Source organism: Natator depressus, chromosome 23 (genome assembly GCF_965152275.1).
Source record: "Natator depressus isolate rNatDep1 chromosome 23, rNatDep2.hap1, whole genome shotgun sequence".
Taxonomy (NCBI): Eukaryota; Metazoa; Chordata; order Testudines; family Cheloniidae; genus Natator; species Natator depressus.
In genome coordinates this window covers 16,904,297-16,929,265 of record NC_134256.1, presented here as the reverse complement: position 1 = coordinate 16,929,265, position 24,969 = coordinate 16,904,297, and the positions used below count along the sequence as shown (strand labels likewise).

The 24,969-nt window shown below is 51.7% G+C and overlaps 1 protein-coding gene across 9 annotated transcripts in view; it reads left to right on the top strand.

The window, feature by feature from the left end:
- LOC141976560 (butyrophilin subfamily 3 member A2-like) overlaps positions 1-24,969 on the top strand; it is a 42,235-nt gene that overhangs the window by 8,591 nt on the left and 8,675 nt on the right. For 5 of the 9 annotated variants that reach the window (XR_012636128.1, XR_012636125.1, XR_012636127.1 and 2 more), the window contains exons 2-14: positions 797-988; positions 2,392-2,482; positions 3,694-4,041; positions 5,895-6,179; positions 13,782-13,883; positions 14,107-14,163; positions 15,536-15,562; positions 18,145-18,171; positions 18,915-18,941; positions 20,595-20,621; positions 21,377-21,403; positions 23,673-23,699; positions 24,456-24,482. Coding sequence is in view for 1 of the 9 variants with exons in the window: in XM_074937580.1 (XP_074793681.1) it covers positions 986-988; positions 2,392-2,482; positions 3,694-4,041; positions 5,895-6,179; positions 13,782-13,883; positions 14,107-14,163; positions 15,536-15,562; positions 18,145-18,171; positions 18,915-18,941; positions 20,595-20,621; positions 21,377-21,403; positions 23,673-23,699; positions 24,456-24,482 (1,075 nt within the window). In the remaining 8 variants the exon portion in view is untranslated. The remainder of the gene's footprint in view (positions 1-796; positions 989-2,391; positions 2,483-3,693; positions 4,042-5,894; positions 6,180-13,781; positions 13,884-14,106; positions 14,164-15,535; positions 15,563-18,144; positions 18,172-18,914; positions 18,942-20,594; positions 20,622-21,376; positions 21,404-23,672; positions 23,700-24,455; positions 24,483-24,969) is intronic. The other 4 variants (XR_012636129.1, XR_012636130.1, XR_012636131.1 and 1 more) reach the window with 4 other exon arrangements.

Here is a 24,969-nt window from a genome sequence, read left to right as displayed (position 1 = left end):
AGGCTGGAGGAGGAGCCGGGGAGAGGAGGAGTGAGACTGGGGGAGGGAGGTTTTTGGTTTCAGTTTTGGGCTGGGTGGTCAAACGCAGGGAACCCCAAGGCTGGGATCTAAGCTCCCTGCCCCTCAGAAGGACTTGACTGAGGGGTCCTGGTTGTACCCACAAGCTCTGTTTTAGACTGTGTTCCTATTGTCCAATAAACCTTCTGTTTTACTGGCTGGTTGAGAGTCACGGCGAATCCCAGGAAGAGGGGTGCAGGGCCCGGACTCCCCCATACTCCGTGACAGGCTGGATTAAGGCAATGCCTTGCCCTAGGCTCTCCCTGACATGTCCCCCTCATAGACCTGCCTCCACCCACTGGAGTGGCTGTGGCTGGGTCCTGCCTTCCCCTCCTAGAGAGACAGGCCAGCACATGGGCCCCCTCTCACCCCCAGAAAGGTTGGGGTATTAACAAGGATTTCCCCCCCTCGCCTTCACTACTTCCCTCAGCAGTGGGGTGCTGGTTGCAGAGATACGTTGCGTAAGGTTATAATTTAGAGAGGCTCCCGCATAAGGGACAATTATGAGCACAGGAATGTTGAGCAATGCCTGGCAGGAGTGTGGAGAACACAGCATAGCTTTGTAGTAGTAGGATTTTATGTTTGTATTTTGTATAATTTTGTATCTGATCTGATTTCAAGGCAATAACAGACCTTTTAGGGTCACCACTTTGTTGTAGGTTGTAGGTTTAGCATTTTAAAATAAGTAAAAGAATGCAATAATTGGTTTTCTTTTGCATTGCAACTATCCATCTCCTAGGTGCAAAGAGGCTCCACGTGCTGCCCCCGCCCTGAGTGCCGGCTCCGCAGCTCCCACTGGCTGGGAATCATGACCAATGGGCCCTGCAGGGAGGCGCCTGCGGGCGTGAAGGCAGCGCGTGGACGGAGCCTTCCTGGACGCCCGTGTGCCTAGCAGCCGCAGGGACCTGGCGGCCGCTTCCTGGGAGCCATGGTAAGTGCTGCCGGGACCCTGCACCCCCAAACCCTATAATGGAGCCTATGATGCTTAGGTCTTAACCCTACCCTCAGGAACATCATGCCATTCCCGAGTGACCTTGGATGGTCTCAGAAGGGAGGTCTCTTTGTGGGGAAGGTGTCCGTTGTTATGTTCCTGGCACACACAGAGGAGTTGGATATAAACATAAATCCTCTGGCTGGAAGGTTGCAGGGGAACATGGCTTTAATGCTTAGAATCCAGAGCAATAACACACAAGGACCCAAAACAGAGAGAGACAAAGCAGGGTGCTCCCTAAGGCTGAGAGGCCCAGGTCACCCTGTCTTGCTCTAGGCTGCTCTCTGTACAACTGCCTGCTGCTAGACCCAGATCACACAGATCCATACAGAGCCCCCCACCTGCCATCAGGACCAGGAATACCCCCAGAGCATTTACAGTGACAGTTTACAATTCTAATGCAATTTTTAATGCACCACACATATATGGACAGGCTTTGAGGGAGCTGGAACTGAAACAGAAATAGATTGACAGATGCTAAGGCCAGAAGAGCCCATTGTGTCCATCCAGTCTGACCCTGTGTACACAGGCCAGCGAATTGGGGGCAGGAGTCCTGAAGCTCTGAGCAGACTTGAAATGGCCACTCTTGATCCCCATCATGAATCTTACTGTAACATTTACTGATGTGATGGTCTCCCGTTGATGTCAGAGGAGGGGGAGCAGGTATCTGACAGCGCCCCCTGGTGTCTGTTACAGCCACTGCCAGCCCCGTCCTTGTCACTTGGCAGCATCACTTACCACGGTGGGTAACTTCTGGCCTAGCTGACCACATACAAAGGTGCCCAGGTGTCACCCACTGTCCAGGGTGAGATGGGTCCCCTCTGGGCCTGACGCACACAGCATGTGCGTCTGTTACAGCCCCTGCTGCACGGCCTCGCTCTTTGCTCACGCTGTAGGGCCTCATGCAGTTAGCTGTGGAGAGCCCCGGGTCACGCATTGTCTGTGTTGTCCAAGGTAGAGGCAGGCTCAGAGCCAGGCCCCTTCTGCAGGGACAGTGGTGTGGGTACCACTGGGGTTACGTCAGAAGTGACCCTGCTCTGCTGCAGGCTCACCCTGCACTGGTATCGGGGGGCATCTGCACCAACGTACGGTCAGAGAACAGACAAGGGGAGGAAATTGGGGTGGATACATGGCATTTCCCGGTGATGGAAATTCCTAGTGCCAGGCCTGGGCAGGCAGCAGGGCAAGCTGGGAGTGTGAAATCCTCTCCTGTCCCTGGGGAGATGCTCTGCCTGGGAGCAGAGTGAGTCAGGTCCGACGATGGATGGGGCATGTTTCCTGCACTGCTGGCCCCCCTCATGCGGTCTGGGGAGGTGTTAACCATCCTTGCTCTCTCCTTACAGATCCCTGCCTGGGGTGTCCCCTTGGCGATGTGGTGGTGGCTCTGTGTGTGCAGCCTGGGGATCCTCCTCCTGGCGCCGTGTTCTCTCTCTGGTAAAAACGTTTGAATCCCAATTATTTCCTTCCCTGTCCCCCATGTACGCTGCCCCCTGCAGGGCTGGGGTAGGGGCATCAGAGGGCAATGACACCCCGCCAGGGCCTCCTCAGTCCTGTAGATTTAAAGGGCTGGGCCCAGGGAGCTGTGGGGTGGGGATGGCGTTAGGGTGACCGGGACGTGTCCTTGCTCTCGGTGGCAGGATTGTTGGATCTTGCGGCAAGTCGCCCAGCTCCTGCTGCCCTTGAGAGAGGCTTCCAGAGCCCCCGACACTGATCCTTCCCTGTCATGCCACAGGATCCAAAGGCACGGTGCTGCTAGACCCGCCCCCTGGGAACCTGGATTCTCATGGCCTGCAAGGCTGAGATCTTCACAGCTGCCTGAGGGATGGGGGTGCCCAATTCCTCTTAGGATGAATGGGAGGCCATCAAAATCTCCTTAATGGCTTTGAAAATCTGCCCCTTATGCCTCCCCACCAGTAGCCACACAGTGAGTGTCAGGTGCTGCAGCTGAGTAGTCATTGCTCTACATGCCCCGAGGTAGGATGGATGAGCCTGGAGACCCTACAGATGCAGCTATTGTGCAGACATAAAACACCCTCAGATGCTTACTTTCCCCCAGACACCAACCACCAAAATGGTGAATCCCCATCTGAGTCAGTTTCTGTTTTGGGTATTGAATCCATGGAAGGGACGTACATCGTGCCAAAGATCCATCAAAACTCAATAGCCTCAGGCCAGGCAGAAGTCTCCTGAAGTGGCTCCTCAGCAGCCATTGTGGGTCTACGTGGATTTGAAACCTGTTCATCAAAGAAGTTGCTTGCAGTGGAAAGAGCTCATAACTGGGTGCCATGGGCCTGTGCAGGACACTATGAACTGGCAGGTGGCTTCCAGATGGGGCCACCCCTTGCCAATAGAGTGTAGGTAGGTTGCAAGACAGGCAACTTTGGTGGAGTTTCCGGGGGATTGTAGGACAGGATTGGTGGTATGACTGCACTGCCCTGCGTCCACACTGAGTAACTCAGTTGAACTATACATGACTTAGCCTCGGGAACCTTCTGCTACGAGAAATGCACGACTGAGGAAATTTTGATTAGCTCAGTGTTGCCCCTCCTGCTTCACTCACTGTGTCTGTAGGGCTGTGCCCTGGCTCAGAGATGCCCGCTCCTTTTTCTTGTCACTCACTCTGCTCCTGGGGTTTTCTGTTCCAGAAGAGTTCTCCCTGGCTGGCTCCCCGCACCCCATGGTGGGGGTAATCGGCCGGGATGTGGTGTTACCCTGCCAGCTCTCACCCCCGGCTGGGCTGCCCAGCATGGACGTGCAGTGGAGGAAAGCTGGACCAGGATTTATCCTGGTTCATGAGTACATGGATGAGGGTACCCAGGACCTGCCGGGGGAGGGTTACCAGAACCAGACGGAGCTGTTCCTTCAAGAGTTCAGCCGCGGGAATGTCTCACTGAAGTTGAAACGGCTCCAAGTGGCAGATGCTGGGACATACCATTGCTTTGTGAGGAACCCAGAGTGGAGCCTGGAAGCCACCACTGAGCTACAGGTTGCAGGTGAGACGGAGCACTAAGGGGTGTAGAAGGATGGAATGTTGTTGCCTTGGTAACAATGTCCAGGCTGCTGGTGCTGTTCCAGCTGCTCAGTGTTTCCGTTCTTGGAGCTCCAGTGTTATCAGTACTAGCAGATAGTGCAGCCTGCTAATTCAGCAGACCTTGATGTTACTCATAAAGAACAACCACCAGAATGGTTTGGTGACAAAGGCACTCGCCAGATTTATTGCCCTCAAGGTCCTAGTGCCCTGGCTCCGTGGTTACAGGTGCATTAACACATGAGTGCCCAGTGGCAAGGAGTGGCTCAGTCAGCAGCGGGAGTCCCCGCTGTCCCCTCGGTCACACAAAGGGTTAAGGTGAGATATCCCAACATTTATAGACTGAAACAAACAACAGGGATAAACAACTTACACCCCACCTTACGTATTTCATAACATCTCTTTGTTACCTCCCCTTGTTCCTGATATTTCAGACAGAACATCCCTATTCATTGTTTTGTCAAATCATCTGATCCTGTGCTAGATTGGGGTGTATCTGTACCAGCCTTCTGGAAAGTATTTACATAAATATCTCGTGCTTAGTACTTCTTGGGAGTGCCTATGTTTTGGCACGGCTAGCAGCAAATTTGCTAAGTTCATGTACCGGACAGTGAACTTGGAAGCATCTGCTTTAATACACGACCTGACTTTGGTTCACAGCCTCTGATTCAGGCCTCAGATCTTGCACCAGGCCCAGATCTCCAGGTTCTCCTTCCGCTACAGGGGGGACTGTGTCTGGGCATCCAGAGCCTCCTGTACCATGCGGGTGCCCCAGTACCGAGCCCAGCACGGCAACAGGGTCCTGTGCTGCAGGGAGTGATGTGCAGGACTCAGTAGGGGGCACTCAGCACTGACCCCACTGGGGTGCTTGCAGTGTCAGTACTGCATTAAACGACCTCTTTTCAATGAGATGTAAAGCTACAGCCCTCAGGTCTCATGCTCATGGCGATACTGTTTGAGGGAGTGGGACCTTTACCCCCATGTTCTGCCCAGATCCCAGGTGAGGTCGTAAGTACATTTGGCCTCCCTTAAAACTCCCCCTGCAGTTTCCAAGGGCTGGGATATTGTTTTTTATTCCCTGGGCACTGACCTCGCATTCAGTGGTGCACAAGGGCAGTGGAAGGGACGGTCTCTGCCCATTGAGCTCACTGAGTAACCTAGCCCCAGACAATACAGTTCAGAAACATCAAGCCCCATTTGAGGGACCCTCCTGTAATAATGCAGAGCATTGAGGTTGTTTTAAATCATCTCCCTTAGGATGACTCTTTGGTGGCTCCTAGTTCAAAGGCTCCACAGGAGACATCTGCTTTTAGGAAGAGATTTCAATGAGGGGAGGGTGGTTGTGTGCAGCACAGGGAGAGGGAAATCCAAGCACGAGGGGTGGCTTGGCCTGGGGCACTGTTACCAGTGTGAGAGAAGGACACCAGAGGGACAGTATGTAGAAGTGTGTCACAGGAGGAGTGGGAGCAGAGAGGTAGGTGGAGTCCTGTTCTGTACTGAAGTGCAGTGATCCTGACAGCTGCTGGGCTCCACCCCAGAAGTGGCTGAATTTCAGCAGCAGGTGCAGCGATCTCTGTGTAGCAGTTTCACCCTGCACATTCCTCAGTGAGACTTCAGGGCTCAGTTCTCTATGGAAATACAAGACAGCATTATTTAATTTCCCCAGTCGTCAGGATGAGGGATCCCACGGGGGCTTTGCACATAAGGGAATGGAGCTTTCCAGTCACAGCCCCCTATATCCAGTGGTATCTGGGGAATCACATGGTGCTACCAAAGACACAATTTCCTGATACACATACTCTCTGTCTCTCCCTGCAGCTGTGGCTCCAGTGTTCATTGACGTGCTGGGCCCCCGGGGTCAGGGGATCGGGCTGGCCTGTAGATCCACAGGCTGGTTCCCCAAACCCGAACTCCAGTGGGTTGGAAAGAACTGGCAGAACCTGGCGATGGAGATTGTGACCAACGTGACTCAGGACAGGGAGAACCTGTATATTGTTGTGAGTCATGTCACTGTCACAGAAGGAGAAGAAAATGGAGACATCAGCTGCATGGTGCGGAATGGCCTGCTGGAGACTGAGCAAAAATCAGCCATTCACCTCTCACGTGAGTCCCCCCATGCAGAAGGTGACACCGTGGGAGTGGGGGCGGGGTGGGGGGCTGGGTCACTTGGGAATTGCACTTGGCTAGGACCTGTTTCTGGTACTGAGACAGGAAATGTCCTTCTCATCTGATTTGTGGGGCTATTTGGGATGTAGGTTTCTGTGATCTGGATAAACTGCCTGTCAGGAGCTGGGCTGAATCTTGTGAAATGGGCTGAGGAGATGACACATGAAGTTGATAAAGGTACCTGGGCTGACCTAAGAGATTCAGGGTCTGTCTACACTAGAAACGCTACAGCGGTTTAAACACTTGCTGTGGTTTAAACACTTGCTACAGTGACAGAAGGGATTCTTCCATGGTTGTAATAAATTCACCTCTCTGGGAGGTGGTAGCTAGAATGACAGAAGAATTCTTCCATCGACCTAGTGGTGTCTTCACTGGGGTTAGTTTCACATCCTCTGTGACGTATTTAAGCTGACCTAACTCTATAGTGTAGACCAGGTATCAGACTCTGAAAGGAGTTTCATAGAATCATAGAATATCAGGGTTGGAAGGGACCTCAGAAGGTCATCTAGTCCAACCCCCTGTTCAAAGCAGGACCAATCCCCAACTAAATCATCCCAGCCAGGGCTTTGTCAAGCCTGACCTTAAAAACTTCTAAGGAAGGAGATTCCACCACCTCCCTAGGTAACGCATTCCAGTGCTTCACCACCCTCCTAGTGAAAAAGTTTTTCCTAATATCCAACCTAAACCTCCCCCACTGCAACTTGAGACCATTACTCCTTGTTCTGTCATCTTCTACCGCTGAGAATAGTCTAGAACCATCCTCTTTGGAACCCCCTCTCAGGTAGTTGAAAGCAGCTATCAAATCCCCCCTCATTCTGCTCTTCTGCAGACTAAACAATCCCAGTTCCCTCAGTTTCTCCTCATAAGTCATGTGTTCCAGACCCCTAATCATTTTTGTTGCCCTTCGCTGGACTCTCTCCAATTTTTCCACATCCTTCTTGTAGTGTGGGGCCCAAAACTGGACACAGTACTCCAGATGAGGCCTCACCAATGTCGAATAGAGGGGAACGATCACGTCCCTCGATCTGCTGGCAATGCCCCTACTTATACATCCCAAAATGCCATTGGCCTTCTTGGCAACAAGGGCACACTGTTGACTCATATCCAGCTTCTCGTCCACTGTCACCCCTAGGTCCTTTTCCGCAGAACTGCTGCCTAGCCATTCGGTCCCTAATCTGTAGCAGTGCATTGGATTCTTCCGTCCTAAGTGCAGGACCCTGCACTTATCCTTGTTGAACCTCATCAGATTTCTTTTGGCCCAATCCTCCAATTTGTCTAGGTCCCTCTGTATCCTGTCCCTACCCTCCAGCGTATCTACCACTCCTCCTAGTTTAGTATCATCCGCAAATTTGCTGAGAGTGCAATCCACACCATCCTACAGATCATTTATGAAGATATTGAACAAAACCGGCCCGAGGACCGACCCTTGGGGCACTCCACTCGATACCGGCTGCCAACTAGACATGGAGCCATTGATCACTACCCGTTGAGCCCGACAATCTAGCCAACTTTCTACCCACCTTATAGTGCATTCATCCAGCCCATACTTCTTTAACTTGCTGACAAGAATACTGTGGGAGACCGTGTCAAAAGCTTTGCTAATGTCAAGAAACAATACATCCACTGCTTTCCCTTCATCCACAGAACCAGTAATTTCATCATAGAAGGCAATTAGATTAGTCAGACATGACCTTCCCTTGGTGAATCCATGCTGACTGTTCCTGATCACTTTCCTCTCGTGTAAGTGCTTCAGGATTGATTCCTTGAGGACCTGTTCCATGATTTTTCCGGGGACTGAGGTGAGGCTGACTGGCCTGTAGTTCCCAGGATCCTCCTTCTTCCCTTTTTTAAAGATTGGCACTACATTAGCCTTTTTCCAGTCATCCGGGACTTGCCCCGTTCGCCACGAGTTTTCAAAGATAATGGCCAATGGCTCTGCAATCACAGTCGCCAATTCCTTTAGCACTCTCGGATGCAACACATCCGGCCCCATGGACTTGTGCACGTCCAACTTTTCTAAGTAGTCCCTAACCACCTCTTTCTCCACAGAGGGCTGGCCGCCTACTCCCCATGCTGTGTTGCCCAGCGCAGCAGTCTGGGAGCTGACCTTGTTCGTGAAGACAGAGGCAAAAAAAGCATTGAGTACATTAGCTTTTTCCACATCCTCTGTCACTAGGTTGCCTCCCTCATTCAGTAAGGGGCCCACACTTTCCTTGGCTTTCTTCTTGTTGCCAACACACCTGAAGAAACCCTTCTTGTTACTCTTAACATCTCTTGCTAGCTGCAGCTCAAGGTGTGATTTGGCCCTCCTGATTTGACTTAGTACTGCATGAAACACTGATAAAATAATATCAAAATCAATGTAGCCCACATAAAATGGATTAAAATCTGGCTAACTGATAGCTCTCAAAGTAATTGTAATGGGGAATCATCCTCCAATAGGGATATTTCTAGCAGTGTCTCACAGGGATCTGTTCTGGGCCAATGCTATTCAATAGCTTTATCAATGAGCTGGAAAGAAATATAAAATCATTGCTGGTAAAATTTTCAGATGACACGAACATTGGTGGAGAGGTAAATAATGATGGTGACAGGTTGGTACTACAGACTGACATGGAGCGCTTGGTAAGAGGGGGTTCACCCTAACAACATGCTGTCACAGATCCACAGAACCAGTGCAATAGCCCCAGCTTTAGAACAGTCTCTGGGAGGACTCTTCAGTGTGACAGACCCTCTAGGGGTCCTACTTTTCCCCTAGGGAAAACCAAGCGGCTTCACCACCTCCTTAGATTCGACCCCTGGTCCTTCAGCACCCCTGTCTCCCACTGAGAGCTCCGTTCAGCAAATCCCACTGAGACAGACCCCTAAAGGAGACTGGTACAATATTGGGGAGCAATACGTCTCCTCCATCAGCATTTGCAGTGACACTCAGCCAGTGTTATAAAACAGAAGAGTTTATTAGTCGACTGACATACAGCACAGGATGTCCTTGGTTAGCACAAAGCAAAACAAGATACAGCATAGTCCATTCTGGGCAGCAAAGAGCCCAGTGCCCTGTCCTCTGACCTCTCTGTCCCAGTTCAGGTGTGTCTCGCTTGCTTCCTGCAGCCCACACTTAGCTTCCACCTCACACACCCCAGTCCTTTGTTCCCCGGCAGGGCTAACACTGCTTGGCTTCCTGCCGAGAGGTGGGCCAGCCATGGTCATTGGTTACTAGGTATCAAAGTCCCAGTGACTTGGATTTGCCATTGTCTTCTCAGATGCTCCACTGATATCGGACCTTTCTCCCCACTAAGTAACAATACAGCATGTAGGGGAAACCGAGGCACACATAGGCTTCATAAAAATATTACAAAAATTCCCACTTTGTCACACATGCATTTCAACATGATGAAATGCAAGGTGTAACGGGGTACACACTGCGCCCCTCCGGGTTCGGACCCTTGGCTCCTCTCCTCCATGAATCAGGGACACTTCAGTCTGGTGCAACACACGTGTTCTTTATTCGTGATCAGTTTCCCACCACCAATTTCCAACTATATACAGGCTTTACAACTGCTCAGCCTACCACAGGCCGGGCCAGCAACAGACTAGGAGGCTCCGGCTCCGGCTCCGGCTCCGGCTCCGGCGCCTGACCTCCACTCTTTGTCTCCACCCCTCCTTTCGTTCACTTCCTTCTAGCCTTATAGCTCTTGCTAATGAGGCTTGCAGGTGTGGTCAGTTACCAGGCAAACATAGGGTGGTTCACCCAGCCCCAATCAGGGAGAATGGATTGGGGCTGGAGTGGCAGCAGCTGATTAAGGGCTTCTCCAACAGCACCCTGCCACACACCTCTCCACTTAAGCAACCGCCAGGTGGGGCCTGGTCCGGCCCCCTTCTCCCTCTGCCTGGCAGGTTGGTCTGGGGGAACGCATCGCTTCCCACTGGGTGATCCCTGGGGTCCTCCTCACAGAGTTTGTCCATCCCCCACCCACAGAAGGCACACTGGGTAGGGGGAAGACTGCCCCACAAATCTGCTGGTACCCTGAGGTCCTCACACCAGTCACAGCTTCGCGGTTGTCCTCCCGGCTGCTCCCCGTTTCTGGCCGGCAGAAAGGGGTCTGGACATCGCCCTGGCTGCCTGGGGCCTCAGGTTCAGTTACCCGGCCCAGGGGGGTCTGGCTCTCCCTGCCTGGAGGTTCTACCTTCAGGCATTCCCTGGGGGCTTCCCCTTCTAGTCCTCCTTCCCTGGGTGTCCTATACTGGGGAACTCCTTTGGCCCCTCGCCCCCTATTTCTCCCCTGTTTTCATTTTGGCTTTGTTGTCTAGGGTTTGGTTTTCCTGTCCTCTGGGAACCTGTGTCCTCCCCCTCACTGGGGCTGAGGGGCATACGTGTTTCCCCACCTTTCAACGGGGTCTCCCCTCCTTCCTTCTGGCGGGTCCCCTCCCACGGCCTCCTTTCCCCTTTGGGAAGGGACCCCAATCTGTCCCCAGTATCACAGCGTATGGTAACCTCTCTACTATCCCAACCCATTGCCAGGCAATCCTGCCCCCAACTTCTAGGGGCACATGGGCCATGGGGCAGGGCCTCCAATCCTCATGGATGCATTCTAGAATCATTTTTGCCCCCAGGATAAACCACTGTGGCTTTACCAAACCTGTCTGAATGAGGGAGCGGGCCGAGGCTGTGTGCACCCAGCCCCTCTGGGGCTTCCTCCCCACCCGCATGGGGATGGTGGCCAGTCCTCGCCGCTTCTTCCACCCTCCACCATTCGTCCAACCACAAAACTCAGCAGGTCCACACTCCATTTCTGGGTAGCCCCGGCATTTGTGTCCCGACCACTCACATCGCCAGCACACCAGCTGTCCCCTGCGACTAGGGGCTCCCTTAGTCTCTTCCATCCTTTTCTCTGGGCTTCTCCCGGGGGGAGGTTCTTGGGGTTTCTTCCCACAGTCCAGGTCCCGGCCTATCTGACCCTCTTTTCGAGGAAAATTGTTCAGGAAGGACAGGCAGGGGAGAAAAGGTGGGGGGAGTTGCACTGTATGTAAGAGAGCAGTACGACTGCTCAGAGCTCCAGTATGAAACTGGAGAAAAGACTCTTGAGAGTCTTTGGGTTGAGTTTAGAGGTGAGAGCAATAAGGGTGATGTCATGGTGGGCGTGTGCTATAGACCACCAGACCAGGAGGATGAGGTAGACAAGGCTTTCTTCAGACAACAAACAGAAGTTTCCCAGATCCCAGGCCCTGGTTCACATGGGGACTTTAGGCATCCTGACATCTGCTGGGAGAACCATACAGCGGTGCACAGACAATCCAGGAAGTTTTTGGAGGGTGCTGGGGACAATTTCCTGGTGCAAGTGCTGGAGGAACGAACTAGGGGCCGTGGTGCTCTTGACCTGCTGCTCACAAACAGGGAAGAATTGGGGAAGTAGAAGTGGGTGACAACCTGGGCAGCAGTGACCATGAGATGGTCGAATTCAGGATCCTGACAAAAGGAAGAAAGGAGAGTAGCAGAATATGGGCCTTGGACTTAAGAAAAGCAGACTTTGACTCCCTCATGGAACGGATGGGCAGGATCCTCTGGGAGGCTAATATGAGGGGGAAAGGAGTCCAGGAGAGCTGGTTGTATTTTAAAGAAGCCTTATTGAGGGCACAGGAACAAACCATCCTGATATGCAGAAAGAATAACAAATATGGTAAGTCCTGGAGGGTCTTCTGTTGCTCGGCCTGCCAGGCAAGTAAGGGCTGCCTCTCCACCTGGTGGGATTGCTGGAAGGGCTGCAGTCCTTTCTGCATCTCTTCTTGTTGCTTGGCTAACCACTGCATGGTTCCCTCCATCTTTGGGTTGTCACACCCTGGCGGTGGCTGGAGATCCCAGACAAGCCCCCATGTGTAACGGAGCACACATTGCACCCCTCCGGATTCGGCCCCTTGGCCCCTCTCCTCCGTGAATCAGGAAAACTTCAGTCTGGTGCAACACCCATGTTCTTTATTCGTGATCAGTTTCCCACCACCGGTTTCCAACTATATAAAGGCTCTACAACTGCTTGACATACCACAGGCCTGGCCAGCAACAGACTAGGAGGCTCCTACTCCCTCTGAGCCTGACCTCCCACTTTTAGTCTCTGTCTCTCTCCCACCCCTCTGACTTCCTTCCAGCCTTATAGCTCCTGCTAATGAGGCTGGCAGGCATGGTCAGTTACCTTCACCCAGCACCAATCCATTCTCCCTTACTGGGTCTGGAGTGGCAGGAGCTGATTAAGGGCTTCTCCAGCAGCGCCCTGCCACACAAATTTACACATCTATGAACAAAGAGAGTAGGTCACAGTTACAGAATGGGATACTATCCAAGAAAGCAGTGACTCTGAAAAGGACTTGAATGTGAGCTCCCAGAGTGATGCTGGAGCTAAGATGGTGAATGCAACCCTTGTATGTTTAAATGAGAATATCTAGCAGGAGGAAGGAGGTCCACACTTTCAAAGGGGATGCTGACAAATTGAAAAATGCTAAGAAAATGGCTACAGGAACAATTAGCGATCTGGAAACCTGCCTCAGTCAGACATGTAGGAGCTCAAGTTATAGAGCTTATCCAAGGGAATCATAGAATATCAGGGTTGGAAGGAACCTCAGGAGGTTATCTAGTCCAACCCCCTGCTCAAAGCAGGACCAATCCCCAATTTTTGCCCTGATTCCTAAATGGCCCCCCTCAAGGATTGAATGCACAACCCTGGCTTTAGCAAGTCAATGCTCAAACCACTGAGCTATCCCTCCCTGCCCCCACATGGTTAAAAGGTGACTTGATCACAGTCTGCAAGTACCTACACAGGGAGGAGATTTGTGACAGTTGATAGGTCTCTAATCTAGCAGAACAAGATCTGATGGCTGGAAGTTGAAGCTAGACAAATTCAGATTAGAAATAAGGTGCAGATTTTAACAGTGAGGGGAATTAACCATTGGAACAACTGACCTAGGGACTTGATGGATTCTCCATCACTTGGAATCTTTCAACCCAAACTGTTCGTCTCTTTCTATATGATCCGCTCCGGCTGGAACAGAAGTTCTGGGCTGGATGCAGGAATCACGGAGGGAGGGTCTCTGGCCCGGGCTATACAGGAGGTCTGACTAGATGGTCATAATGGCCCCTTCTGGCCTTGACATCTATGAATCCATGAACTAATAACACCCAGGAGCCAGCTAGGAAAACAATTGTTCTCTCCTGAACTTATCTGGACTGAACGTGGTGACTGAGAACTGGCAGCTGTGTGACAGTGACCATCCAAACAGCCAGCTGGTGCAGGCAGGGCTGGGCACAGAGCTGTTGGCTTGTAGCAGCAGGAGAGATTTGGACACAGCAGAGTCCTGGTTCTTGGAACTGATGCTGCGCTGGCTTCTCTGGTTCCAGTGCTCCCATTTGTGGCTGTGATTAGAGCATGAAGGGGACATTCCCTTCAGTTCTGGGAATTTCTGGGGTCCCTGAGCTGTCAAGCCGACTGGCAAACTCCATTCTCCAGCTCCAGGATAGGACCGTGCTCCTCACACACTGCACTCTCTGTTTGCCAGGTGACATCTTCCCCCGTGTTTCTCCCTGGCTGGCTGCATTCTGGGTATTGTTCACTCTGGTTCTCATTGCTGCTGGAGCTTGTGCATATCTTGGATTCGCAGGTAATGGGAATGAGTTATTTGCATGTTTAGAGCCCGGCCCTAGAGGGCACTGGGCTGGGGCATGGGAACATTTCATTGTTCAGATATTTACCTTGTGTTGGTTTTAGGAAATAAACCAATAACAAACACACTGGTGTCCCCGGTCCCACCTGTATTAGCGTATTGCTCGGTGTTTCCCCTTCCTTCCCTGTCTCACTGCAATGTCTGATTCTCTGTCTCACAGTGAAGCGAAAGGCCTCTCAGAAGAAACGCTCTAAAGAAGAGGCTCTGTTAAATCTTGGTAGGTCTCCTGCTGTATCTCTTGCTCTGTCTGTTGAGATGTCTGAGCTCTATGATGCTTGGTGTTATCTGTGGTCTCAGTGCAATGAAGGGATGGAGCCAGGAGGTCTCTGCCTAGTGGTTCCTCATCTCCCCCATGTTCTCACACATGCTGATGGTAACAGGTTGGCAAATGTGTATTTTGCAGCAGAAAACCAAAGGGTCTGTGCTTGTGAGATTCCCTGCACATGGCTGCAGCAGGGAGATGGGCTTGCAGTGAGAATTCTGGGTCAGATTCTGTCCTACTAATCCTGGGCAATTGCTCAGTGACTATTCTCCTTAAAGGAAATGACACTGCAAATCAATGACGCTCTGTGAGATGATTCCATCCCTGTGACTGTCGAATGCACAGGACACAGGGAGGGTGATTAACCCCTGACACAAGCTCCCCAGGGCAGTGGTGAATTCTCCATCTCTTGATGGCATCAGATCCAGACTGGGCACCTTTCTGGAAGCTGCTGTAGCTAAACACAGGTTATTGGGCTCAGGGCAGGGGGAACTGGGAGAGAGTCTCTGGCCTGTGATACCCAGAAGGTCAGACTAGCTGATCTAATGGTCCCTTCTGGCCTGAAACTCTGTGAATCTGTGACATTCGCTCTCTCATATGTGCCAATAGACGCAGCAGCAACGTTTTATTAAGTCCACACGTCTAATTTATTCCACTGTGAACTTTTCAATATTTAAGAACAATACTGGTTTGCATGGTGATGGTCCTGAGTGGTGCTGACCCATTCTGCTAGGCACTGCACTCACATGCAGGGAAATACAGATGAAAGGTGCAGAGAATGGGTACAACATGCCAGCATGGTAATGGGGGTTCTCCCGGCAATCACAGCCTGGAAGAGCCCTAAGGATCCCCTCTTTCATCTCCTTTGCCCTCTGCCATGCCCTCTTGTGGCCACCATTCCTCCAGCTGGGGAGGGCTGGCTGGGGCTCCCCTTGCAATCAGTGCTGTTCTGTAACTAGCCGGAGGGGTCGCTGTGGAATAACTGACCCCTCCCTATGGTTCTACTGGCCCTGCAGCACCAGCCAAGGCCTGCTCTACACACAGCCCTGCACCGGTTTAACTCAAGGCATGTTTTGTAACCTAATTAGTTAAAGTGGTGCCAGTGTGTGTGTAGACAAGGGCTAAGGAGTGAGAAACTCCCCCATGTCTCCTGTGTGTGGGTGCATATCACTGACCGCCAGCCCTGCTCCCGTCAAACCTACCGGCTCTGGCTCTGGCACTGGGAGTGTGGCGCTGGGATGTCTGTAACTAACACTAGTCGTTAAGGAGTGTACAGCGCCACACAGTGTGTGTCTCTGGGTCTAACGCTTTCGCTTCCCCATTTCAGACACTGCAAAGAAGACCTTGGAATCAGGTACTTGGCTAAACCCTAATAAACGTGTGTCTGTGCTTCCATGGTATAATGAGATAGAAAAATCACCACAGGCGCTGAATGGACCTTAGTCATCATCATGATCATCTCCCCCTGCCCTGGAAATAGTCAAACACTGCAGAGTTTGCAGCTCAGATTTCAGTATCATCCTTAGCAATGGAGAGTGAATTTAATGCATACGGGATGTCAGGACTCAAGCTATGTCTACACAGCCCAATGTTCAGATTACAGGAGTGTGAATAGCAACGTGCATAAGTGTGCTGCACTGTAACAACCCCGTGTGGATGCTGCGGGTGTGAACTAAAAGGTTCCTAGTTCACATTTCCAACAGTTGTATTTCAAGAGGACCAACTAGGTACTGTTTAGGGGGTAGTTACAGTGCAGCACTTTGGTGCATGCTACATATCGTATCCCCAAATGCCGATCTATGGGGCTGTGTAGACAAACCCTGAGCCAGGGGCTGGGCAAACTTCCTCCATGCAGGTTTGTGGATACATCTCAGTTCTGACCTGCAAAATGGCTGCTATCCCAACGCTGGGCTCCCCACTTACACCCAGCTCTGCCAGTGCCCCTCAATCCCCACCCACTGCCTCCCTGTTATCCAGACCTGAGTTCCACAATTCTGTCCAGCTCTGTGAGCCCCCTCCCCCCCATACATACGATACATGCCAGGTCAGTGGAAGGGGTCCTGGAATTGAGCTTTGCAGTGGGTCGCCATGGGACAAACACTGCCGCTGACTGCAGCCCCCTGCTGTCCCAGCACTGGGCTTACTCCCCCAGCTCCAGCTCTGTTGGCATCCCTCAGTCCCCACCCCAGTTCCTATTACAGCCCTTAGCTGCTCAGTCCTGTCCTGTTCCGTCCTTCCTAGTCTAGGCCTGGCCCTCGAATGAACAGAATTTCAAAACACTACTATCAAGGTTCCTTCCCCACTCTGAACGCTAGAGTACAGATGTGGGGACCTGCAAGGAAACCCCCTAAGCTTACTTTTACCAGCTTAGGTTAAAACTTCCCCAAGGTACAAACTATTTTACCTTTTGCCCTTGGACTTTCGCTGCCACCACCAAACGTCTAACCGGGTTTATTATTAGGAAAGATTCCGTTTGGAAACATCTTTCCCACCAAAAAATCCTCCCAAAAGTTACCCCCCCCCTTCCTGGGGAAGGTTTGATCAAAATCCTCACAAATTTCCATAGGTGAACACAGACCCAAACTCTTGGATCTCAAGAACAATGAAAAAGCATTCAGTTTCTTAAAAGAAGAATTTTAATAGAAGAAAAAGTAAAAAGAATCATCTCTGTAAAATCAGGATGGTAAATACCTTACAGGGTAATTAGATTAAAAACATAGAGAATCCCTGTAGGCAAAACCTTAAGTTACAAAAAGACACAAAAACAGGAATATCCATTCCATTCAGGACAGCTTATTTTCTCAGCCATTTAAAGAAATCAGAATCTAACGCATATCTAGCTAGATTACTTACTAAGTTCTAAAACTCCATTCCTGTTCTGTCCCCGGCAAAAGCATCACACAGACAGACCTAGACCCTTTGTTTCTCCCTCCCTCCAGCTTTGAAAATATCTTGTCTCCTCATTGGTCATTGTGGTCAGGTGCCAGCGAGGTTATCCTAGCTTCTTAACCCTTTACAGGTGAAAGGGTTTTTCCAGGAGGGATTTTAATGGTGTTTATCCTTCCCTTTATATTTATGACAACTATATGCTCTGTGTGGGCTCTGTGAGGTGCACTCTGATGGGCCCCACCCCCCACATTGTTCTGACAAGAGCTGGGGAAGGACCTGACCCCACGGCTCGAGGGGTGGACAGTAAAACCAGTGCCACGCAGCCCTACGGACCCTTCCCCAGCTAAGCTTCTGCCAACCACTAACCCTAGAGTTACATACTTCTGCAAATCAGCACCCCAAAGGGATTGCCTGGCACAGAAATAGGGGGTCTGAGGCCGGGTGACAGGCGGCAGCAGTGCAGGCCTCTCTCTACAGAATTCATGTTCTGGTGTGATGCTCCCTTCCCTCATTCCCGGCTGTGCCATCAGCTGGGGGTGCTGTCCACCCAGGGCAATTTGTGGGCTCCGTTTAGGGGCTGATCTGAGACCTTTTTTTTCCTTCATTACCAACAGTTTTGTCTGACATGTGCTGTCAGTTCGGAGACCCTTGGCTCATTGGGTACGTCTACACTGCAGCTGGCAGGGAGCTTCCCAGCTCAGGTAGCCGACAAACGCTAGCTCTGCTTGAACTAGTGCACTGACAACAGCAGTGTGGGTGGGGTCGCAGGGGCAGTGGCTCAGGGTGGCCGTCCAAGTACGTACCTGGGGGTCCAAGTGAGTTTGTATTTGAGCAGCTGGCCCAAGCGGCTGCACATGTTACCCCCAGCTACCCCCCTGCTTTTAGCTCATTCTCTCAAGCAGAGCGAACACGTGTCTGCTGCCCGAGCAGGGAAGCTCACTCCCAGCTGCAGTGTAGATGTACCCAAAGTTTGGATCAGTCTCATGTCACTGTTCTTGAAACAACCCACACTGAACCCACGATGCTCTCCTTTTCTTCTCTACCCAGAATGCCAGGAGCTGCGTGAGACGCTTGGTAAGTTTATCCACCTTCCTTTAGCGAGCCCTGGGCAGAGGCTCCCAGGCACACACGGTGCTGAGCAGATCCAGAGGCACCAACACTGCAGAGCAGGGCTCAGTGAACAGTTTGAGCCAAAATCTGAGTCACATCAGAGTCACCCCAGTCCCACGGCAACACCATGAGCTCTCTGCAGCAGACACAGGGTCACCTGCTTTGACAGACTGGTGTCACCTTGCTTTTGACAATCCAATGCCAATCACACTGTTCTGATGCGAGAGAAGGGGGCCAGCCACTCTCTATAGATGAGTGCTGGAGTGCAGGCTATTCTGGGCCACTCCCAGAACTTGGTCCATGTTTCCATGCTTTGTTGCCAAGCCCAGATCCCAGATGTGAGGCCCAAACAGCAGCACTTCCATCCCCTAGTTACACCTGGAGTGTGTAGCTTTGATGCTCCAAAGGGCTGTTAGTAACACAGAAAAGGAATTCCCCTTTGACAGAAGGGTTGAGAATGTCAGAGCTGTATCGGGATCCACACCCATGTCTTCCATCAAGGTTAGACACTTTGTAAATCCCAGGTCTACTGTGTGTTCGTGTGTTTTACTAAACGACAGTCCGGCTCCTATCGAAGCTGCTGGCTCCTGCACTGGGACTAGGAGTGAGGCTGTGGGGTGTCTGTTACTAACCACAGTGATTATGGGGCACACAGCATCACACAGCGCCTTTCTCTTTGTCTGACTCTTTTCTCCTCTCTATTTCAGGTGCTGAGAGGAAGGCCTTTGAATCAGGTACTTGGCTAACCCCCAGTAAACATGTGTCTGTGCTTTCACACTGTAACAAGATAGAAAATCCCCTAAACAATCTATGGACTTCAGTCACCTTCCTGATCATTCTCCCCCTGCCCTGGGAAGTAACAAATAGTGCAGAGTTTGTGGCTCAGATTTCAGTATCAACCTTAACATTGGAGAATGAATGTAATGCACATGGACTGGAGGGACTCAGGCTATGTCTGCACTGCCCAACAGGTCAGATTTCGGGAGTGTGAATAGCAACACGCACCAAAGTGCTGCACTGTAACAACCTGTGTAGATGCTGTGGGCGTGAATTAAAAGGTTCCTAGTGTGCATTTCTGTAGTCCTATTTGAAGAGGACTGTGTTAGTGCGAACTAGGTACTGTTTAGTGCACACCAGCCGCATCCACACAGGGCAGTTACAGAGCAGCACTTTCACGCATGCTGCAAATCACAGCCCCATACGCTGAACTACGGAGCTGGTTAGACAAGCCCTGAGTCAGGGGCTGGGCAAACTTCCGCCATGCAGGTCTGTGGATAGATCTCAGTTCTGACCTGCAAAATATCTGAGCTCCCTGCATGCAGCTCTGCTGGTGCCCCTCACTCCCCAGCCGCAGTGCCCCTGTGCTTCCCACGGCATCGCTGGTGTCCCTCATTCCCCCGCCACTACCTCCCTGCTATGCCAGCCCTGAACTCCCCAGTCCTGTCCAGTCCTGTTCTCTCCCTCCGCACCCCCCGGCTCCTACTCTAGGCCTGGGCCTCAAATGAACACAGACTCCGAGCCCTACTACACTCTGTACGTGCTCAGTGAGGCACATTCTGAGCCACGACCCACAGTGTTCTCATGAGAGCCGAGACAGGACCTGACCCCGCGGCTCGAGGGGTGGACATTAATCCAGAGCCACACAGCCCCACGGACCCTTCCCCAGCTAAGCGCCTGCCAACCACTGACCCTAGAGTTACACACTTCTGCAAATCAGCACCCCAAAGGGATTGCCTGGCACAGAAATAGGGGGTCTGAGGCCGGGTGACAGGCAGCAGCAGTGCAGGCCTCTCTCCACCTGATACATGTTCTGGTGTGATGCTCCCTTCCCTCATTCCCGGCTGTGCCATCAGCTGGGGGTGCTGTCCACCCAGGGCAATTTGTGGGCTCCGTTTAGGGGCTGATCTGAGACCTTTTTTTTCCTTCATTACCAACAGTTTTGTCTGACGTGCTGTCAGTTCGGAGACCCTTGGCTCATTGGGTACGTCTACACTGCAGCTGGCAGGGAGCTTCCCAGCTCGGGTAGCCGACAAACGCTAGCTCTGCTTGAACTAGTGCACTGACAACAGCAGTGTGGGTGGGGTCGCAGGGGCAGCGGCTCAGGGTGGCCGTCCAAGTACGTACCTGGGGTCCAAGTACGTACCTGGGGGTCCAAGTGAGTTTGTATTTGAGCAGCTGGCCCAAGCGGCTGCACATGCTACCCCCAGCTACCCCCCTGCTTTTAGCTCATTCTCTCAAGCAGAGCGAACACGTGTCTGCTGCCCAAGCAGGGAAGCTCACTCCCAGCTGCAGTGTAGACGTACCCAAAGTTTGGATCAGTCTCATGTCACTGTTCTTGGAACAACCCACACTGAACCCACGATGGTCTCCTTTTCTTCTCTCCCCAGAACGCCAGGAGCTGCGTGAGACGCTTGGTAAGTTTATCCACCTTCCTTTAGAGAGCCCTGGGCAGAGGCTCCCAGCCACACACGGTGCTGAGCAGATCCAGAGGCACCAACACTGCAGAGCAGGGCTCAGTGAACAGTTTGAGCCAAAATCTGAGTCACATCAGAGTCACCCCAGTCCCACGGCAGCACTGTGAGCTCTCTGCTGCAGACACAGGGTCACCTGCTCTCATGTCTGGTTAGACAGACAGGTGTCACCTGGCCTTTGACAATCCAATGCCAATCACACTGTTCTGATGCGAGAGAAGGGGGCCAGCCACTCTCTATAGATGAGTGCTGGAGTGCAGGCTATTCTGGGCTACTCCCAGAACTTGGTTCATGTTTCCATGCTTTGTTGCCAAGCCCAGATCCCAGATGTGAGGCCCAAACAGCAGCACTTCCATCCCCTAGTTACACCTGGAGTGTGTAGCTTTGATGCTCCAAAGGGCTGTTAGTAACACAGAAAAGGAATTCCCCTTTAACAGAAGGGTTGAGAATGTCAGAGCTGTATTGGGATCCACACCCATGTCTTCCATCAAGGTTAGACGCTTTGTAAATCCCAGGTCTACTGTGTGTTGGTGTGTTTTACTAAACGACAGTCCGGCTCCTATCGAAGCTGCTGGCTCCTGCACTGGGACTGGGAGTGAAGCTGTGGGGTGTCTGTTACAAACCACAGTGATTATGGGGCACACAGCATCACACAGCGCCTGTCTCTTTGTCTAACTCTTTTCTGCTCTCTATTTCAGGTGCTGAGAGGAAGGCCTTTGAATCAGGTACTTGGCTAACCCCCAGTAAACATGTGTCTGTGCTTTCACACTGTAACAAGATAGAAAATCCCCTAAACAATCTATGGACTTCAGTCACCTTCCTGATCATTCTCCCCCTGCCCTGGGAAGTAACAAATAGTGCAGAGTTTGTGGCTCAGATTTCAGTATCAACCTTAACAATAAGAAAAGGAGTACTTGTGGCACCTTAGAGACTAACCAATTTATTTGAGCATAAGCTTTCGTGAGCTACAGCTCACTTCATCAGATGCATACTGTGGAAAATACAGAAGATGTTTTTATACACACAAACCATGAAAAAATGGGTGTTTATCGCTACAAAAGGTCTTCTCTCGCCCCACCCCACTCTCCTGCTGGTAATAGCTTATGTAAAGTGATCACTCTCCTTACAATGTGTATGATAATCGAGGTGGGCCATTTCCAGCACAAATCCAGGTTTCCTCCCCACCCCCCCACAGAAACCCACTCTCCTGTTGGTGGCCCACCTGGATTATCATACACACTGTAAGGAGAGTGATCACTTTACATAAGCTATTACCAGCAGGAGAGTGGGGTGGGGGGAGAGAAAACCTTTTGTAGTGATAAACACCCATTTTTTCATGGTTTGTGTGTATAAAAACATCTTCTGTATTTTCCACAGTATGCATCCGATGAAGTGAGCTGTAGCTCATGAAAGCTTATGCTCAAATAAATTGGTTAGTCTCTAAGGTGCCACAAATACTCCTTTTCTTTTTGCGAATACAGACTAACACAGCTGTTACTCTGAACCTTAACAATGGAGAATGAACGTAATGCACATGGACTGGAGGGACTCAGGCTATGTCTGCACTGCCCAACAGGTCAGATTTCGGGAGTGTGAATAGCAACACGCACCAAAGTGCTGCACTGTAACAACCTGTGTAGATGCTGTGGGCGTGAATTAAAAGGTTCCTAGTGTGCATTTCTGTAGTCCTATTTGAAGAGGACTGTGTTAGTGCGAACTAGGTACTGTTTAGTGCACACCAGCCGCATCCACACAGGGCAGTTACAGAGCAGCACTTTCACGCATGCTGCAAATCACAGCCCCATACGCTGAACTACGGAGCTGGTTAGACAAGCCCTGAGTCAGGGGCTGGGCAAACTTCCGCCATGCAGGTCTGTGGATAGATCTCAGTTCTGACCTGCAAAATATCTGAGCTCCCTGCATGCAGCTCTGCTGGTGCCCCTCACTCCCCAGCCGCAGTCCCCCTGTGCTCCCCACAGCATCGCTGGTGTCCCTCATTTCCCCCCCCCCACTACCTCCCTGCTATGCCAGCCCTGAACTCCCCAGTCCTGTCCAGTCCTGTTCTCTCCCACCGCACCCCCCGGCTCCTACTCTAGGCCCGGGCCTCAAATGAACACAGACTCCGAGCCCTACTACACTCTGTACGTGCTCAGTGAGGCACATTCTGAGCGACGACCCACAGTGTTCTCATGAGAGCCGAGACAGGACCTGACCCCGCGGCTCGAGGGGTGGACATTAATCCAGAGCCACACAGCCCCACGGACCCTTCCCCAGCTAAGCGCCTGCCAACCACTGACCCTAGAGTTACATACTTCTGCAAATCAGCACCCCAAAGGGATTGCCTGGCACAGAAATAGGGGGTCTGAGGCCGGGTGACAGGCAGCAGCAGTGCAGGCCTCTCTCCACCTGATACATGTTCTGGTGTGATGCTCCCTTCCCTCATTCCCGGCTGTGCCATCAGCTGGGGGTGCTGTCCACCCAGGGCAATTTGTGGGCTCTGTTTAGGGGCTGATCTGAGACCTTTTTTTTCTTCATTACCAACAGTTTTGTCTGACGTGCTGTCAGTTCGGAGACCCTTGGCTCATTGGGTACGTCTACACTGCAGCTGGCAGGGAGCTTCCCAGCTCGGGTAGCCGACAAACGCTAGCTCTGCTTGAACTAGTGCACTGACAACAGCAGTGTGGGTGGGGTACCGGGGCAGCGGCTCAGGGTGGCCGTCCAAGTACGTACCTGGGGGTCCAAGTACGTACCTGGGGGTCCAAGTGAGTTTGTATTTGAGCAGCTGGCCCAAGCGGCTGCACATGCTACCCCCAGCTACCCCCCTGCTTTTAGCACATTCTCTCAAGCAGAGCGAACACGTGTCTGCTGCCCAAGCAGGGAAGCTCACTCCCAGCTGCAGTGTAGATGTACCCAAAGTTTGGATCAGTCTCATGTCACTGTTCTTGGAACAACCCACACTGAACCCACGATGGTCTCCTTTTCTTCTCTCCCCAGAACGCCAGGAGCTGCGTGAGACGCTTGGTAAGTTTATCCACCTTCCTTTAGAGAGCCCCTGGGCAGAGGCTCCCAGCCACACACGGTGCTGAGCAGATCCAGAGGCACCAACACCACAGAGCAGGGCTCAGGGAACAGTTTGGGCCAAAATCAGAGTCACATTAGAGTCACCCCAGTTCCACGGCAGCACTGTGAGCTCTCTGCTGCAGACACAGGGTCACCTGCTCTCATGTCTGGTTAGACAGACAGGTGTCACCTGGCCTTTGACAATCCAATGCCAATCACAGTGTTCTGATGCGAGAGAAGGGGGCCAGCCACTCTCTATAGATGAGTGCTGGATTGCAGGCTCTTCTGGGCCACTCCCAGAACTTGGTTCATGTTTCCATGCTTTGTTGCCAAGCCCAGATCCCAGATGTGAGGCCCAAACAGCAGCACTTCCATCCCCTAGTTACACCTGGAGTGTGTAGCTTTGATGCTCCAAAGGGCTGTTAGTAACACAGAAAAGGAATTCCCCTTTAACAGAAGGGTTGAGAATGTCAGAGCTGTATCGGGATCCACACCCATGTCTTCCATCAAGGTTAGACACTTTGTAAATCCCAGGTCTACTGTGTGTTGGTGTGTTTTACTAAATGACAGTCCGGCTCCTATCGAAGCTGCTGGCTCCTGCACTGGGACTAGGAGTGAGGCTGTGGGGTGTCTGTTACTAACCACAGTGATTATGGGGCACACAGCATCACACAGCGCCTGTCTCTTTGTCTAACTCTTTTCTTCTCTCTATTTCAGGTGCTGAGAGGAAGGCCTTTGAATCAGGTACTTGGCTAACCCCCAGTAAACATGTGTCTGTGCTTTCACACTGTAACAAGATAGAAAATCCCCTAAACAATCTATGGACTTCAGTCACCTTCCTGATCATTCTCCCCCTGCCCTGGGAAGTAACAAATAGTGCAGAGTTTGTGGCTCAGATTTCAGTATCAACCTTAACAATGGAGAATGAACGTAATGCACATGGACTGGAGGGACTCAGGCTATGTCTGCACTGCCCAACAGGTCAGATTTCGGGAGTGTGAATAGCAACATGCACCAAAGTGCTGCACTGTAACAACCTGTGTAGATGCTGTGGGCGTGAATTAAAAGGTTCCTAGTGTGCATATCTGTAGTCCTATTTGAAGAGGACTGTGTTAGTGTAAACTAGGTACTGTTTAGTGCACACCAGCCGCATCCACACAGGGCAGTTACAGAGCAGCACTTTCATGCATGATGCAAATCACAACCCTGTAGGCTGAACTGTGGGAGTTGT